Genomic DNA, 18,741 nt, shown 5'->3' with positions numbered 1-18,741 from the left:
ATCCCATATCTTAAAATTGATTAAGTCATGTTTTATTTAGCAACGACACGTATATGGGACATTGCATATGGCGTTTGAACAATAGCAATATTTTGCCAAATCAAATGTCGGAACGTTATGCAACATGTTCGCCGAATTTAAACTTTTGTCCTGATTATACTTGTGACGAATTGGAACGACTTGATCCTCGTATTTGTCCACAGGATTGTACTATAGAATGTAAGTGTAATCCTTATTATTTATTACATTATTAAAATACTTTTATTTTAACAAAACAAAAAATAACACAACAAAATTTAGAGATTTATAGAAATAGAGTAGTTCATTATTTTTCCAATTTTATCCAATATTTTAATTTATATCCAACATTTTATTTTTTATTCAATATTTTAATGTTTATCCAACATTTGTTCAATTTTTATTCCAATAATTGTACAATAATTAATGGCATCGATAAATAATATTAAATTATTTTAATTATTATTTAATTATTATAATATTGTTTTTGTAAATAATTAATAACGTTAAAATTTATATATTTGTTACGATATCATAGACATTTTTATTAGAATAAATCAAAAGTTCGTACATTTATCGAGTTGTTTCAAATATTACAATTTTTTCAAATGAATAAAATTACTTTATATTCAAGTGAAATTATATATATTAATTTAAAATATACACGAATTTTTTTGATTCATTCTAATTTCTTTAATCCAATTTTCGTAAAATATAATAAATTGCATGTTGAGGTAAAAAAACTAAAAAGAGGAAAGTTACATTGACGATGAAAAACATGAGATCTCTTTTGACGGGGTAGGTAAGGAGGGTGCACCCTCATTTTGATTTTATATTTTTTCAGCCGAAGTCCACTTCGCTGAAATGAATAAGGGTGGTCGTGGAATAAAAAGTGGTTTAGGAATATGTTCCTGCAATGATATGGTACAGTGTACTTGTGGTCCCGAATCCTTTCGAAAGGATAATACTGGTGGTGGTGGTGGAGGTAGCCAATTTACAAAAACCAAGGTTGGCAAAAACGAAACAAACGGAAAATTACGAAGGGATCGTGATAAAAATGAGGAACCTATACCCGGTGCTAGAAAAGGTTTCGTATCTTTTAAACAATATAGAAATTATTTATTTTGAAAATTGTTTATTGTAAGTCAATTTATGGTTGAAAATATTGAAGGAATTGTCGTTGATTTAAATTTAAAAATATTGATAATTAATGACTTAATACAATAATGTTTTTTTTGGGGGGGGGGTTTCTAAAGCTGTCAAATTTATCATCTCAATTACCATAATTAATATTATTTAAGAAATATAAAATAAAATTTGTTTAATGGCTATTATTGGAGTAACGTTACTTTCATAATAAACTTTTTCATTACTTGATTAATTAACAAAGTTTTGTTTTATAAAATCTTCATGATTTTCAATTTAATTAATAATTAATTACTTTAAAATGAGAAGATCATGTAAAAATGTAACTATTAAGATAATTAACTTAATTTTTATGAAACAAAATGACTTATGGTTAAATCACTTTTATGTTAGAATTCAAATATTGAAGAATTTGATGTTGGATTAAATTTAAAAATATTGATAATTAATGACGTAATAAAATAATGTTTGGGGGGGGGGTGTCTAAAGGTGTCAAATTTATTATCTCAATTACCATAATTAATATTATTTAAGAAATATAAAATAAAATTTGTTTAATGGCTATTATTGGAGTAACGTTACTTTCATAATAAACTTTTTCATTAGTTGATTAATCAACAAAGTTTTGTTTTATAAAATCTTCATGATTTTCAATTTAATTAATAATTAATTACTTCAGAATGAGAAGATCATGTAAAAATGTAATTATTAAAAGGTAAATAACTCGATCTTTTTTTTTGTGAAAAATAGATTTGCTTTATTTTTACAGCTTCAACTGAATCTTGCGGACCAATTTGTATAATAAGTGTATTTGGAGCTGCCACATTCGTTATACTTGTCATCTTTGGTTTCTTTGTAACATTGAAATACAGGTAAAACTTATTTTCTTTAACTAGAAGTATCGAACTTTGACGAGTTTTCGAACAAATTATTCTCTCTCTCTCTCTCTCTCGTGTCTAAATGGAATATAAAAAAGAAAAAAATATTTCAAATCTTTTAATAAAAAATGGCAGTTAAAAAGTTAAAACTTCAAACAATGTTAATATTTAAGAAAAGATTTTATTGGAAAAAAACTTGAACGAATGCTTCTTTTTTTTTTTTTTAATAACTTTTCAATGATTTCCATTTTATATTTTCGTTTCTGTATATCCAATGTAAAGAAAGTTTTCTGGAAAAAGTATTGAAAATGCATAAAGTAAAAAAGTGCACTTGGAGAGAATATCGATTGGATAGGTAAATCGGGTATAATAGAAAGAGAGTGAGTGAGTGAGTGAGTGAGTGAGAGAGTGAGCTGATAGTTGGTGTCATATATTAGGAAACATTTGCACGAGTCAAGTGGAATGTGTGTATGCTCTGACATATGGATACTTTAAGTGCTAAACGAAAGATAAGTTACAATCCACGTTATATTATTATGTGAATAGGATTAATATAATCGTCTCATTTTTTTAGTTTTAACTAATTCCTATCGTACATGACAACAAAAGATTAGTTTTAAAAAATTTCCCCCCCCCAAAAAAAAGAATATTATTGATTTTTATATCCTAATACCCCAACCCCAAACCTCTATTCTATTTCATGATTATTTCATGACGCGATTCTTTAAATTTTATTTATTTATGAATGTAATATCATGAAGGGAGGGGTTGTGCTTAGGGACGAGAAGAGTTGTGGAATTTGGTATTTGCGTTAATGAAATTTTGAATTTTTAATGCTAATTAATAATAATAATAATAAATGAAATATATTTTAATATAAAATATATATTTTAAAATATATAATATAATATAATATTAATTATAATATATTAAATATTATATTATAATTATATTATAATATTTAATATATTTAATATATTAATAATTAATATAATATATATATATATTAAATTATATATATTATAACATATATATTTTATAATTATATATATTAATATAAAATATATATTTATTTCGTCTTTTACAAATGATTTTTTTTTTTACAGTTCTATTATCTCTTTATGCACAATGTGTTATCAAGCATGTTAAAACGAACATTAATTTTTACCTTTTCTCATTTTCTATGCTTACCCAACCCTTTCTTTTATTTCTTTTTAATTTTTATTAGCCATTACAAAACACCTCTTCTTGTTCTTCTCTTTTTTTTATCTTGTTATCTTTATACTTCTCATCTTTTTGAAATTTACTTTAGGGATATAAATGAAAAAAAAAAACAAAACAAAAAAATATGTCAACCGTGTTTTATCCAACCGGACATTTCTAACATTTTTCTTCATTTTTCTCTCTATCCGTCTCTCTCTCTCCCCCTCTCTCTTTTTTTTAATTTTTCTTCTCTTTCTTTCACTATCATCACCCTCATCCCTTTCAACTTTTACGACAAAAGAAGAGACGAGATAATAAAGAACAAAACGAATGGAAAAAAAGAAAGTTACCAAAAAAAAAAAAAAAAAAGAAAGGTGTTCACCAGAATTTCATTTTTTTTTTTTTTTTTTTTCTTATTTCATACTTTTATGAAATACCTACTATCTTGTTCCGCGAATAAAGACCAAAATGAAATAGAAGAGAGAAAAGTTTGGAGGACCTTTAACCCTTTCTCACCCCAACCCCCCACCCCACCACCCTACCCCTCCTCATCTTTTCTCCTTTTATGTCTGCATAACTGTGATTCCGAGATCATAAAAAGTACAATTACTTAAAGATATGCTCGTGCAAATGAATGTTTCCTGGGCAGAAGGGTAGAGGGTGGGGGGTAAGTCGAAATTGCAAAAGTTTTTCTTCAGTTAAAACTTTTGAAAAGAGAGATTTGTGATATTTTTTTTGTTCGGAATTTTCTTTTGTATTTTTTTCTCGTTCTTTTTTCTTCTTTTTTGTTTGTATTATTGCGTTATTATTAAACACACGATTATAAATTACGTTGAATATTTTACAGAAATACAAAGAAGGGTACTCGACGAGAATGCAAACGTAGAGTTACTGATAGATCAAACGGTATGGGAATTTTACCATCCGATTACATCGATCGTGGTGGTGATAGTCTTCCTATCAGTCTTGACACTTTTGCAACTGTCAATCGTCATCTACTTCCTAAAACCTGTCCGGTAAGTTATAATATTATATATTTTCAATTGTATTCCATATTTTAAATGGTATTTATATTATTATTTATTATTATTAATCTTTTAACTGGTTTGGGCGCATATATGCGTTTAATAAAAATTGCCATATACGTATTTGTCAACATATAAAATAATTTAATATTATAAATTATAATTATTTTAATATTATAAATTATAAATTAATATTATAAATTATAATTATTTCAATATTATAAATTATAAATTAATATTATAAATTATAATTATTTCAATACTATAAATTATAAATTATAATTAATTTTTTTTAATATTATAAATTATAAATTATAATATTATAAATTATAAATGTTATAAATTATAAATTAATAATTTAATATTATAAATTCCATTAATATAGAAAAAAAAAACTTTAACACTAAATTTACAAATATTTATTTCACTAATTTTTAACAATTTACAAACATTATTTGAATGAACAAGTGGGTAGAAGCTAGGAATTAATATTTAAATAAATTTCATTACATAACAAAAAACTAACATATATTTTTAAAAAATAATATTTAAGTTCTGTATATATGTAGCCAACAAATTTGAAATGAATTAAATTTGAAACTCAAAAGGCACCTCTCGTCCAACCTTACGTTTAAAAAGTTTCCGACTTGAATGACATCTACGGACAAATAAGAAACTAATAGTTTTCTCGCAAGTGGTCATTTATGTTCGGTTGCAATATATACAACTTCCAAAATACAGTTGTTGAAGTTCCTCTGTGTGAAACTTCGGAGATACTTACAGGGTTCTTTTAGTAACTCAGTTTTTCTCTGAGGAAAGTCCCTGGACCTCAGGCAGAAAGTGTCGTAGCTTGATTGTTATTAGCCTCCGCCATCTTTCTCGATTTCAAAGGGGAAGCTTCGGCTGATTTGTCTCGAGAATTAGGCTGGAGAGTATTGGTCAAAGCAAAGATGGATGTTTTCAAGGCGTAATGTTATTCCTAATTGGAAATTTTCGCACGCCTAGCTCAAGAGGGCTTTCAACAAAGGAACTTCAATTCTTTTTTTACTATTATTTTTATTTTATTTTTTTTTTTTTCAACCAGTTTACTGACAAGTAGATTCCACAGCTTGTTTTACAATTAATTTAAACTATTCCGTTCTTACAAAACACTACAATTAAATCATAAAACATCACTCAAAGTGATTAATTGGAATCATCGATAAAATAAAATTAAAAAAAAAAATTGAAAAGAAAATTGAAAATTGAAAATACTTCAACGAATAATTGCATCATAAATTTAATACAAAATTATTTGAGGAAAGATGATTGATCGTAACATTCTGAATAAGAAACAATTTTTAATATAAAACGAGTTAGCAATTGATGTTGTGTATGTGTGTATATGTGTGTGTTTTTCATGGATAAAAATTAGAACAAAATGAGAAAGAAAATGAAATTTTTAGGGGGTGATTTACAATAGAATCTCGAGTACTTTTTTTCTTTTACCCTTCAATATTTCAAAGCCAGGTATAAAACCGCATTCTTAAAAAAAAGGGCCACGTGCGGCAAAGACGGCGACGACGACGACGACTACGAATACGACGAGGAGAACTAACTGTCGAGGGCATTACGTAAAAAAAAAAAAAGGGGGTGGGAAACTTCGTCTCTCTCACCCTTAACTTCTGAATTTTATCGTTGGTCGCTTAGTTACGCGTTTTCCTATCGAATCATACAAATTGCATAGTCAGTTACAGATCTCATTTCTTTTAAGATTCTTTTCAAATATACGAGATTTTTATCCATCCACCATTCCGTTTAACTGCTGATTCGTCAAAATTTGCAAGATATATAATGGCAAATTTGATTAGAACTTTTATCTTTTTCTTTTTTTGCAATCCTCTTCTTCTTGGTTTTCCTTTGAAAAAAAAAAAAAAAAGAAAAAAATATTTCAATTTTCCTGGTGCAATTTCATTGGACGAAAACTTTTAACGGTAAAAAAGTTTTCATTTATTTTGCTAAGCTTGGCAATTGCTATGACACGACCTAAGGAATAATTCAAGTAACGTGTAGAAGTTTCCGGAAATTGTTCTTGGTCTTCTTATCTACCTTTCTCTCTCATTCTCTCTCCCTATGTAAAGTTCATGAGTGGGCGTGTGTATGGAAAATAGAGATCTTTACCTGGAGTTACTTGGTACCTCCGACCACGAGTTAAATCGATCGAATTTACTACGAGACCCTTAATTTTCTAACGATTAGCTTCTCCAATTGAAATTCTACGATGATTCCACGTGTAATTTACTGTATACGAAGGGAAAAATAAAGAACAAATCTCTTCACCGATAATTGTCTACGTTTTAACAACTATTATATAGTATTATACATATATATGTTTGGATTATATGTATATTTAATATATAGCGTGCATCGTTTATCAAATATCGTCTTATGTATGTAATATTATATGACAACGGCACACACACAAATTTTTTTATTCGACAACTTATGTATTTTTATAATTTTATATATTATATATAATATTGTAAATAATATATATATATTTATATATATTATATATATATATATATATATATATATATATATATATATATATATATATATATATATATAATATAATATTAAAAATATTATATAATATACTATTATATATTTATATTATTTATTTATTTTATTATTATATATATTTTTATTATTTCTATATTTTATATTTGTATTATTATATAATATATATTTTATATTTATATTTATATTATTCTATATTTTATTTATATTATTTATTTATTTTATTAATTTATATTTATTATTTATATATTTTATATTTTATATTTGTATTATTATATATTTTATATTTATATTATTATGTATTTTATATTTATATTTATATTATTCTATATTTTATTTATATTATTTATTTATTTTATTATTTTATATTTATTATTTATATATTTTATATTTTATATATATATATATATAATCCAATTGAATTTACAAATAATTTCATTTCATTTCGATATCATTTATTTGATTTAATTCGAATAAATTAGTTCCGTTAAAAAGATAAAAATCTCGTTGGTTGGTCTCGCTTCACGCTATTGGATTAAAGTTGATAAGACATTTCTTAAACGTGCTTAGAAATAGAAATAATAATAATGATAATAATAATTATAATAGTTTCTTCCTTAGACTTTCGATAAGAAATTAAAATAGGACTTTAAATTATTGTAGCACTGTAACTTACGCTCTAAATACCACGTGACATGGATTAAGTGTTACGGCAAATTAACGTCAGCTACATGCAATTAACTAAGTTGTAATTAGTTCTATTATTTGCACTCTTATACGTGATAGGGAATTGTCGAAATACAGATATGATATAATTAATGTAAAATAATCGATATATCTAATATAAACAAACTATTGATTGGGTTGGCAAGAAGGTCATTTTGGTTTGCACCAAATTTTTTATTATTATTATTTAAACATTAGAATAACATTAATTATCCTAAGTTCAATCGCAAAGTGGACGTAAATCGAGATTTACATCGTTTAGAAATGTGTAATACATACGTAAAAATGTTATTTGCAATTCATGAATCATCGATTTCAACCTTTTTTTCCCCCTATTTGTCCCGATTATTGTCAGAAAAAAAAAACATTGAAACTCTTGTTTTCCTTTTTGTTTGTTTGTTTTTTTTTATTATTTCATAAATCATCGTACTAACAAGATATTCGTTTTAATCGCATTTTTAATCATTTCGTAACAATCGTAACGAATATCAAACGTAAGAAGAAAAAAGAAAGAAAAAAATTGATAAAGGAATTAAATTCGTTGTCGAATACAAAAATTTGTTATCGTCATACAATAAATAAATACACACACAGAGGATGTGGTAGTAAGAAGAAGTTAATAAAGGTGTACTTGTGTATAGGTGTATCTGTAAAAATGTATATTGGTAAAGATGTATTGTATTAAAACAGGTCGACGCACCTCATGTATCCCTAAAGGGAATCATTATTCTAAATAAAAAAAAATAAATAAATAAATAAATACACACACAACAACAAAAATACATTACAAAAATACATAAAATAATACATAACAAAAATACATTAACATAGATTCTACTGTAACTTATAACAATGTGTTTGGATTAAGACGATATTTAATAAAAAAAATTGATAAAGGAATTAAATTCGTTGTCGAATACAAAAATTTGTTATCGTCATATAATAAATACATACACACACAACAACAAAAATACATAAAATAATACATAACAAAAATACATTAACATAGATTCTATTGTAACTTATAACAATGTGCTTAGATTAAAACGATATTTAATAATAATCGATTCAGGCTATATATTTATTACTTGATAAAAAGATCACGTGTTCGAATACCATATCGCAAGAAAGCGATTCGCGTGGGCGATTTACGTCAACGGGTGGTGGTTGTGGTTGGTTGGTTGGTTGGTTGGTTGGTTGGTTAGTGTTAACCATTCAAGCATATCGAATTAAATCTCTACTGTAATCTTATTTTTATTATGCAATTCTTTTACTTAAATTTTTATCATTATCAGTATTTTTTTGTTCTACCATAATTTATATTTGCAATTAACAGATAGTTGTTAATTAGTAAATAACGAGTTAGTATTTAATCAATATCAGAATATCAGACACGCGTGAATTAATTTTTAATAATATGAATGATCATTTACATCATAGTAATGATGTTACGATGAAAAAAGGGATTTTTATAATTAAAAAGAAAATAAAAAAACAAAGCGTTCATTTATCTGTCGATTGTTTAATTAAAAATTATCAAAGAAATTTCTAATTTAATTAATTTTTTAAGTAATTTTGCTTGTTCAGCCGGATCCAAAATGGGAATTTCCACGTACTCGATTAACGATCGAGCAAGTCCTAGGAGAGGGCGAATTTGGACGAGTTTTACGAGCCAAGGCTATTGATATTGGTGGCTGGCCTGGACCAACCACCGTAGCTGTAAAAACACTAAAAGAAGATGCCTGTGCTTCCGAACTTGCGGATCTTCTATCGGAGTATCAACTTTTAAAGGAAGCTCAACATCCTAACGTTATTCGATTGCTTGGAGCTTGCACTTCACCAGGTGGTCCAGTTTATCTCATCATTGAATTTGCTGAATTTGGTTCATTAAGGTTAGTCAATCTAAAGTCATTCATTTTATACATTTCATATTTTTTATATATTAAATATATTAGATGTTGGTGCATATAAAATGTTGGATTTTTAAATGAATCTATAAAACTACATATTTTATTTATTTTAATTTATATATTAATATATTATATTTAAATATATTAAATATATATATAGTATAATATAATACATATTTAAATATATATTTAAATATAAATTATTATTTATATTATTTTTATATTATATTTTATATTTATATTATTTTGATGTTATTTATATTATTCATATTATATTTATATTATTTAAACATACAAAATATATTAAATACGTATTTAAATATATTAAATTTATTTACAAATGATTATATTTGCAAATTAAACATATTTGAGAAAAATCTTTTATTTCATATGCACCAACCAATATTATATTCAAGTATTTGTCCAATAGAATTGTTTGGTCAATTTTAAAACGAATAATATTACCATCTACCATTGAGAAATTATTCCGTTTATTTGAAATACGTGAATTTGTTTTAAATCCCCCTAGTGTACAATATACATGTAAATTGTCTGATAATAACATAGAGTCTCGAAGTGTAAAGATATAAAGAAAATTCCTTCTCTCTTTCAACTATCATAGGTATTTTCTATCTAAACTCTCGAAATGTGAATGAGTCGTGAGAAAGAACGCGTAAAATAAGTCTTTCTCTATCTCTCTCTTATTTCTTCTCGAATTATACCCCTACGTATGTATATATGTATATGTATGTATGTATGTATGTATGTATATTCAACTATATGCGGAAATAACGCAGGAAATTCCATAAATTGTACTACCCGTTTCTCCTTCATGAAATTCCATTCTTGAAAATAAGAGCCGACGTTACATACAATACACATCCATGAGAAGAGAGTGTCCATCCTTGATAATTAAATTTTTCATTTAGTTTTCTCTATATTTATTCTTTCTCCGACATAGAATAGCATAGTAGGTAGATAGGCACATTCTGCAATTTGATAAACATTTTTTCTAGGAGATAATTTAAAATAAATCTTCCTTAAGTTAATACCTTCATATATATAATATATAATAATATAATATAATAATATATAAAATACACATAATAATATAAATATAATATAATATTGTAATAATATATATATATTAATATTATATATTAATAAATTTTTCTAGTTCTATATAATACTATTATATATAGTAAAGTATAGTATATATATATATTAAATATAATAATTTAATTATAATATATAAAAATATAAATTATAAATTATAATAATATTTATGAAATATATATAATAATATAATATAAGATATATAATATATAAATATTACTATTATTATTATTAAGTATTTTATATTATATTATTATAAATTATATATATATATATATATAAAGGGATTAACTCTAAGAAGATTTATTTTTAATTATTTTCTAGAAAAATTTGTGTCGAGTTGCAGAATATGCTTAATACCTACCATGCTATATATTTTTCTAGGAAATAATGAAAAATAAATCCTTCTTAAATGAATCCCTTTCATATACATATATATATAAACCTTTTCTTTCAATGTAATTCACGTGAAATAATTATTTTTAATTAAAATTTTTTTAATCATTTTCATTTTTTGTGTTTTTTGTTTCAAATGAAATAGAAATTATTTAAGACGCAGTCGACATTTGGAATCCGAAGGAAGAGTTCTTTGCTTGACGTCGATTCTTTCAACATCGCCGAATAATAATATCAGAGAAGAATTGCAATCGGTTGATACATTGTCGAATTATACAATAACACCTCGTGACATTCTTTCATTCGCATGGCAAATAAGTAAAGGAATGGCATATCTGGCAGATATTAAGGTAACTTTGTGTTTTTTTTTTTTTTTTTTTTTTTTTGGTAATCATTTTCTATTAAATTGTTTCTCACAAGGTGGTCACAAAACACAAAACAACACGTATCTTTCGCGAGAATGATTTATTGCCGACATTTTCTTTTTTTTTTTTTTTCTTCTTTAATTCAAGAGAGATAAAAATCCCGTTATTCACGAGATACAAACGAAGATCTGTAGCATTTATAAACAAAACACATAAATAATATCGCTATGATGACCATGTGTGAGAAAAATGAAAAATAAGACAAATGGTAGGAAAAATTAAATGAAATCATTTATTTGTTCCATCTGTTTTTATTCAGTTGGTACACAGAGATTTGGCTGCTAGAAACGTTCTATTGGCAACAGGAAAAGTTTGTAAAATTTCGGATTTTGGTTTAACACGTGACGTTTACGAGGACGATGCTTATTTGAAAAGAAGCAAAGGTCGAGGTATGCATTTTCATTTTTATTTTTTTCATTTCCTTTCATTGATATATTTTCTTGGGATTAAAAAAAAAAAATATATTAAAAGCATTTCTCTCTATTTAATTAAGATAGATTTCCTATCTCAATTAAGTTCATTTTCTACTCAATTAATTCGTGGTACTCAACGAATGGTCTTTCACGTTATAATAGTACCCGTTAAATGGATGGCACCAGAATCCTTGGCGGATCACGTTTACACCAGTAAATCCGACGTTTGGAGTTTTGGCGTACTTCTATGGGAATTGGTAACCTTAGGTGCATCACCTTATCCAGGTGTAGACGTTCATAATCTGTACAATCTATTGAAGGCTGGTTATCGTATGGAAAAACCAGCTAATTGTTCTCAACAATTGTAAGTAAATTGATTCTAATTCCACATTTATATTCGTTTAAAGATATAATTTTATATTTTTATCAAAAAAGAAAAAAAAATTGATCGTATATATAAAACAAGAATGATAAATAAATCAAGTTTTAAAATTAATGGCTTAAAGTTTGATAAATAAAAAATGTTTCTCATCATTTTGAGTTGGTTTCATTCAAAACTTTGACTCCCACGAAATAAGAAATTTATCAGAGTTACAAAGTTTCATATTTTACGATTGCAGATATAAATTGATGGTTTCTTGTTGGCACGAGGAACCTGGTATGAGACCATCCTTCAAGGAACTCACCTGTCATTGGGAACGCATGTTAGAGGATGGAGTAGAATATTTAGATCTGAATCCAAGAACCGTCCATAATCAATCATACTTTGCTTCTCTTCATGCTTTAGATAGTCCAACCAGTTAGTTTGAATCATTTTATTTTCAAATTCGTTTTCATACTTTTACCTTAACTTGTATATTTTTTTTTTTTTTTTTTATGTTTAGGTTCTGGTGACCAAGGTATAGAAGAAGCTAAAGTAAATATTCTAAGGACAGATACGGTCAACTATCTCAGCAAACCATCTTCAGAACCTGTGACGAAATCCGACAAAGTAAACAAACTTCACGCATTTTGGCAAGAACCAATAGGTTCTTTTCCAACTAATGAAGCAATTAAATCACCCTACGTTAATGATCGGCCACCAAGCTTGAACATCAATCATTACGAAAGTCCAATTAAATTAAGGAATACCAGTGTCACAAGTAACAGCGAAAATGATCTTAAAACTCCGACAAATGAACGGCCGCAATCTTATATAGACATGCAAGGAAAGAAAGCAAAAGAAACTGAAGATTTATTGGTCTTTGGTAGTTTAGAAAGCAAAGAAGACAACGATAGTACTAATTGAAGATATTTAATAAACACTTCGAGAGAATTGTCAAGAGAATTTTGACAAAGTTCTTTTTTTTTCAATCGATCAAAATGGATCGATCAATGATATTCGACGATGATGAATGATGAAGAGGTCGATGAAATATGATTAAAAAAAAAAATAAAACAAAGATAAAGACAAGAAAAGAGAGAGAGAGAGAGAGAGAGTCGTAAATCGTAGTTACGATTGTTATACCAAAAGATAAATAGAAGATTTAGATTTCAATATTTTTGTGTGTATAAAGTATTTTTTTTCTTTTTTTCTTGTAATTAAGCGAGACGTCAAACTCTTTTCGTACTATTACTATTACTATTATTATAATTATTACGATTAACTATTACTATTGCTATTACTACTACTACTACTATTACTACATACACGGTGATTCTCGATTATAAAGCTTATTTATATAATATATGTATATATATATACATATATATATATACATCTACATCTATAAATATGTCTACTACATATACACATATAGTATATACGATATACATAATATAATGAACAATTGTGTATGTACAGGTAAACGTACAAAGTTTCACCACGTGCACATTGCTAATCGCATTTGAGAGAGAGAGAAAAAAAACAGTAAATTTCTCCTATGAGGCTTATCAGCAGTGCATTTGACAGATTTAAATGGCTTCCTGATTTTAAGGATCATTAATGATGATCAAAAATCTTATTTGTAAGAAAGATGAAAAGTTTCTTCATATTTTTTTTTCTTTTTTTTTACAAATGCACGCACACGTGATTTCATCGTTTTTACAGCTTTTTCCTTAACGGTGTTGATAAAAACTGAAAAAAAAAAAAAAATAAAATGGCAATGATTAAGAGAAAGAGACTTTAGTATACGAATATAAAAGTTTTTATTGCGGAAAGTAGGTTTTTTATGGGGAAACAAACGCTCACATAGAAGAAAAAAGAAAAAAGAAAAAAGAAAAGACGTTGATAGATGCAACAACCAACAACCAACAACATACACGAAGAAGACTGGATTTCCGTACCTTATTCACAAAGTCATTTGTTTTGTATTTATGTAAAAAAAAAAAAAAAAAAAAAATAAAACATTCCATTAGCGTTTAGTTCACCTTTACCTCGTTACGTTGTAAGTTATGATGATGATAAAAAGCTTCGTTTATATTTTCGTTTTTTAATTTTTTTATTTTGTTACGTTTATTTTTGTTAAAGATAGTTTTATCAAGTGCAATGTCAATTGCAGAGTGCCATTATTATTATTATTTTATTATTATAATTAAACACGTATGAATAAAGAGAGAGAGAGAGAGAAATTTGTTTATTAAGATTGAAATAAAATTCGAAAGAGAGAAAACTGATTATCGTAAACATTTATTAAATATGTTCGTCGTTATAAATACCGAGTACAAAAATGTGATAAATTAAAAAAAGGTGTATCGTTGTTAAAAACAGTCTTGAGAGTAATACGAGATACAAAACACATTCATTGTTTTATTTCATATGTTTTTTCTTCTGTTTTTTTTTTGCTTTTGTTTTTTCTTTTCCAATACTAAATTGCACATTTATATTATTACTTCTCATCTGGATTCAAATGGACGGTAACAGTTACTTCATCTTCAATTTCGATTATTTTTGGTTTCAACAAATTATGTTCATCCTTTAAATCATTCATAGACGTAGAATTGTTGTCCTCGTTATTCAAATCTTCATTTTTAATATTATTTGATGATACTACGGATGGTAAAAGATCGTCTGAAAGATATAATAATTAAGATAATAGATATTTTGTGTTAAATACATATTATTATTAATTGATACACATTGTAGATATATTTTATATAAATATAGTAATAGAAAGACGTACCAGTTTCATCAGCACTTTTGTGATCGTTGTTAGTAGTAGTGCCATCGTTTAACATTTCCATTTGAGCTAATTTTATACTTTCCAATAGTTTATCTTTATTGGATAAACCAAAAAATGTAACACAGTTATATCGATGAACCGTTTTTACTAATTTTGCTAATTCTTCGGGCATATGAAAACGTTGAAAATGTTGAAAACATTGCGCCTCTTTAGGTAAATCTGTTGGCTTACAATATGGCAATTGTAAAATGTAATATCTTTTGTTTCTTTGTCTAAAATTTTCTCTAATCAATTTTAATATATAACTGCCTACATTCTCATATTTCATTGATATATGTTTATTAAATGGAGGTGATGTCACAAATAGAATAATGTCAGCAGAATTAAATGCGGTTTTACACCAAAGTTCAACGTCCTGAAAAAAAAAGAAAAAAAATACTTGGATATAGAGATGATGATCATGAATAGTAATGCTGTGGTATTTTTTACGTTGAGTTTTCTTTTTTTTTCTTACCTTTGATGCGGTTTCCGAGATATCTAACATATCTATCACAGCATTAATATTGCAGCATCTTAAATATTTAGTTAATTCTGTCATTACCGTAACATGTGATTCGCGCGTTGGCGAATAAACTATCAAACAATTTGGTTTTCTTCTTCTCTTCTTTGCTAGAATTTGATTTTTAATTGAGTGAAGAAATAATGATATAAATAATTAATTAATGATTATAAAGACAATAATAAAATTTGATAGGATATTAAGAAAAAGAAAAAGAAGAAGAAGAAACATGATCTTACCATTTTTTTTACATAACTTATATAAGTGACAAAGAGCATATAATAACGCAGGTGGTATCCATATTACGCTAATTATCATAATGATTAAACGTTTCGATGCATCTTCTGTAAAATAATATTTAAAGATAATCATACAATTATTAATGATATAATAAACATATGAGCAGAGAAGAAAATATTACGTACTTATACTTATGAATGGTGAGGTTGCATTAACACATCCATATATACTGCAATCAGGATGCATGGCAGCAACTTTGAAATAATAAATTCCATCATACATGGAAAAATCATAATTTATATATTCTTCATTTTGTGACTGAATAACATTTATCTCATTTGTTATATCAGTATCATTATTTATTAACCAAATTCTATATCCAGTTACGTTGTATATTGCAGGAACTGGTTGTATGTATAACGTGAATAAAAATGCATCAGTAACGTCTACGTAAATGAATGGTAAGTATGTGGTAACGTTATTATATTGTTCGTCTGAAAATAACAAAAAATAAAAACTTTGTTTTTTTATTCATCTCACTGTCATCATAGTATATCAAAATTATTCTGATTTGATTTCATTTAATTATTTACCAATAGACTCATGATGGGGTATTATAAAAACAAGCTTTTTACTGTACTGCCATGTTTCTCTTGCCACAAAATACTGCAATCGATAAGGACTACCTTCATAAGATTGACTTAAAAAAGAGCACGATAAAGAAAATTTGTTGTTACTTTCTAAATCAGTCTTGTTTCCATAAGATGAAACATGCATACACTTATAATTATTTTCATCTAACAAACTTTGATAGCGTATAGTTAACCCTAGAATTAAAAACAAATATATATATGTGTATTATACAATTAAGTATGTTCAAACAAAGAATTTACTCTATAGATATTTACTAAGATAATCTATGTCGGTAACTAATAAATTAATTGTCGTTGTATTTCTCTGAAATTCTTCCATACGATAGACATTTGCAGACAATTTGAATAGAGTTGGATTTTCTCCAGAAGGTACTATATCAAACCCATCGAACCAATATTTATAACAACCTAAAAAAAAAAAAAAAAAAAAAACAATCAAAAATATAGTTAACATATTAAATTATGATTATGGTATATATTGGTTAATAAATAACTCACAACACACACTTACTCTGTGGTAATGGTAAAAAGTGACATTCAGAAGCAGGCACTGACTTCGTAGTAAACTGTGTATAAATATATGTTAGATATATATCTACATATATATTACATAAAATTAAAATTAAAATAAAAAAAAATATATATATATATATATATATATATATATATATATATATATAACTAAGTTTAAATTTAATGATAAATAAACATAATAAAAATCATTTACCTCATTTTCACAATAATTTGGATAACAGTATTGAGCATTTATATATTGTATCACATAATGTAATGTAAATATGAACAATATAAACTTATTGTTGTACATTTTCAACTTAAAATACAATGCACAATAATAACTTCTTCTTCTTCTTCTTTATCTAAAAAGTTTCTAAGAACAGAAACCTTTTTAATTCTAACATATTTATTTTATAAATATATATATCTTTGTAAAAAGTTAAATTGTAAATTCTTTAACTTATAGATTTAGTTTATAGATCTTTCTTACATTATCTTACATTATCTTAAAATTCAAAACAATAGATCAATAAATGACGCGCCCAACAAACACTTGCTATGCTGCAATCGATGCACTTGATGCATTTTTTCTCCGACAGGAGAGCACTCTGGTGGACGTCGGAGTAACAAACAAGAGCGCTGATTAATCCAACGCGGGAAAAATTCAAATCTTATTGAAAAATACTATCGTAAATAATAATGAACATTTTAATTAAAAAACAAAAACAACAAAAAACTATCCACAACATTAAATTTCTAATCATTGTATCTTTTTAATGTCAATCTCTTTACAGTATTTTTCCCCAAGTTTTCAACTTTTTAACAAAATATATTTTGCAATAATATTACAATATGTACATACTTATGTGTATACATAAATCTTATTCGTATACTTCGAAGTATTATAATCATAAGCATGAATATAATCAAACAAACATGTTCGATAATGCAACGTTGAGTTAAATCAAATCTAACGTCATTGGTTTCAATAATCTAATCAACGTGTAAACATTTCTTTTTATGTTGAAAAAAAAAAAGAAGTTTAATCTCCTTATTATATCTAATTCTTTTATACGCCATGCGATAGAAGGAAAGAATCTAAGTAATTGATTATATATTATAATGACCATTTTAATTAGTAATTAAAATTCCATAAAATTCTTTTTCGAGAATAATAATACTATGAAAAAAAAAAAAAGAAAGAAGAAGTATTTCGATTAGATCTGAGATGATGAAGATTGATCGTTAAAATTAAAATATTTCTTCAATCCTTTCCAACACTTATAATAATCTTCATCCAATTTATTACATAGTTTGGCAGACCATTTCGTGCAAGTCATACTATAAGAAGTTTCAAACATAAATGCCTGAGTACCATCGGCAATACGTTCGGGTTTAAGTTTACTGTTTGTAGCACTTTCGAAGCATCGAGTATCAGGACCATGAGGTGTCATTATCGAGTGCAAGGACGCACCACCAGCTTGAAAACTTTCCTCTTTTGCCTCGTAACTTCCTTTTATCAGTCCCATAAATTCGGCCATGCAATTACCTGTTAACATTAAATATACATTTTTTTTTATTTTTCTCTCTCTCTCTCTTTCTCTCTCTCTCTCTCTCTCTCTCTCTCTCTCTCTCTTTTCATTTATTTTTATACGATAATATTATAGATCGTATATTTTATAGACAAATAATTTCTTTTTATAACAGATGGCTAACAGATTGATATCTACGATAAAAATCTTACATTTATCGTGTGTTGCTCGAAGTATTCGTTTTCATATTTTAATGCCAAAC

The 18,741-nt window shown here is 26.1% G+C and overlaps 3 protein-coding genes and 1 non-coding gene across 11 annotated transcripts in view; 2 read left to right on the top strand and 2 right to left on the bottom strand.

Moving 5' to 3' along the window:
* Positions 1-14,080, top strand: part of Ret (protein kinase receptor Ret oncogene) — a 58,531-nt gene extending 44,451 nt beyond the window's left edge. For all 4 annotated transcript variants that reach the window (XM_089172543.1, XM_089172542.1, XM_089172545.1 and 1 more), the window contains exons 11-20: positions 41-219; positions 863-1,105; positions 1,934-2,036; positions 4,093-4,261; positions 9,146-9,450; positions 11,126-11,330; positions 11,665-11,794; positions 11,981-12,182; positions 12,439-12,617; positions 12,703-14,080. In XM_089172543.1, the coding sequence (XP_089028669.1) occupies positions 41-219; positions 863-1,105; positions 1,934-2,036; positions 4,093-4,261; positions 9,146-9,450; positions 11,126-11,330; positions 11,665-11,794; positions 11,981-12,182; positions 12,439-12,617; positions 12,703-13,106 (2,119 nt within the window). In that variant the 3' untranslated portion in view covers positions 13,107-14,080. The remainder of the gene's footprint in view (positions 1-40; positions 220-862; positions 1,106-1,933; positions 2,037-4,092; positions 4,262-9,145; positions 9,451-11,125; positions 11,331-11,664; positions 11,795-11,980; positions 12,183-12,438; positions 12,618-12,702) is intronic.
* Positions 5,018-5,302, top strand: LOC149032540 (RNase MRP). Its single transcript, XR_016176669.1, has one exon.
* Positions 14,081-14,470: 390 nt separating the features above from the next.
* On the bottom strand, positions 14,471-17,520 carry LOC107065755 (uncharacterized). 2 transcript variants are annotated; one of them, XM_089172550.1, is made up of 10 exons: positions 17,448-17,520; positions 17,159-17,320; positions 16,943-16,997; positions 16,687-16,839; positions 16,372-16,605; positions 15,964-16,272; positions 15,778-15,882; positions 15,494-15,648; positions 14,980-15,394; positions 14,471-14,867 (listed from the first exon to the last, which is right to left on the bottom strand). In XM_089172550.1, exons 2-10 carry the CDS (start codon positions 17,255-17,257, stop codon positions 14,686-14,688), a joined length of 1,707 nt encoding a protein of 568 aa, XP_089028676.1. In that variant the 5' UTR covers positions 17,258-17,320; positions 17,448-17,520; the 3' UTR covers positions 14,471-14,685. The 2 variants fall into 2 exon arrangements, with proteins under 2 accessions (XP_089028676.1, XP_089028675.1); XM_089172549.1 differs by having other exon boundaries at positions 17,438-17,519.
* Positions 17,521-17,755: 235 nt separating this feature from the next.
* Positions 17,756-18,741, bottom strand: part of hgo (homogentisate 1,2-dioxygenase) — a 26,298-nt gene continuing 25,312 nt past the window's right edge. For all 4 annotated transcript variants that reach the window (XM_089172553.1, XM_089172552.1, XM_015319721.2 and 1 more), the window contains exon 8: positions 17,756-18,496. In XM_089172553.1, the coding sequence (XP_089028679.1) occupies positions 18,165-18,496 (332 nt within the window). In that variant the 3' untranslated portion in view covers positions 17,756-18,164. The remainder of the gene's footprint in view (positions 18,497-18,741) is intronic.

This window comes from Polistes dominula, unplaced genomic scaffold, assembly GCF_049000335.1.
Source record: "Polistes dominula isolate Pdom_NZ unplaced genomic scaffold, Pdom_raw_medaka contig_23, whole genome shotgun sequence".
NCBI classification, from domain to species: domain Eukaryota; kingdom Metazoa; phylum Arthropoda; class Insecta; order Hymenoptera; family Vespidae; genus Polistes; species Polistes dominula.
This window is presented reverse-complemented; position numbering and strand designations above follow the sequence as displayed.

Coding starts and splice junctions, on each gene's coding strand:
- LOC107065755 (XM_089172550.1), bottom strand. CDS start 17,257: ATGTACAACAATAAGTTTATATTGTTCATATTTACATTACATTATGTG. Junction 15,649..15,777: donor TAAGTTATGTAAAAAAAATG/GTAAGATCATGT, acceptor ATCAAATTCTAG/CAAAGAAGAGAAGAAGAAAA. Junction 14,868..14,979: donor CAAAAGTGCTGATGAAACTG/GTACGTCTTTCT, acceptor TATATCTTTCAG/ACGATCTTTTACCATCCGTA.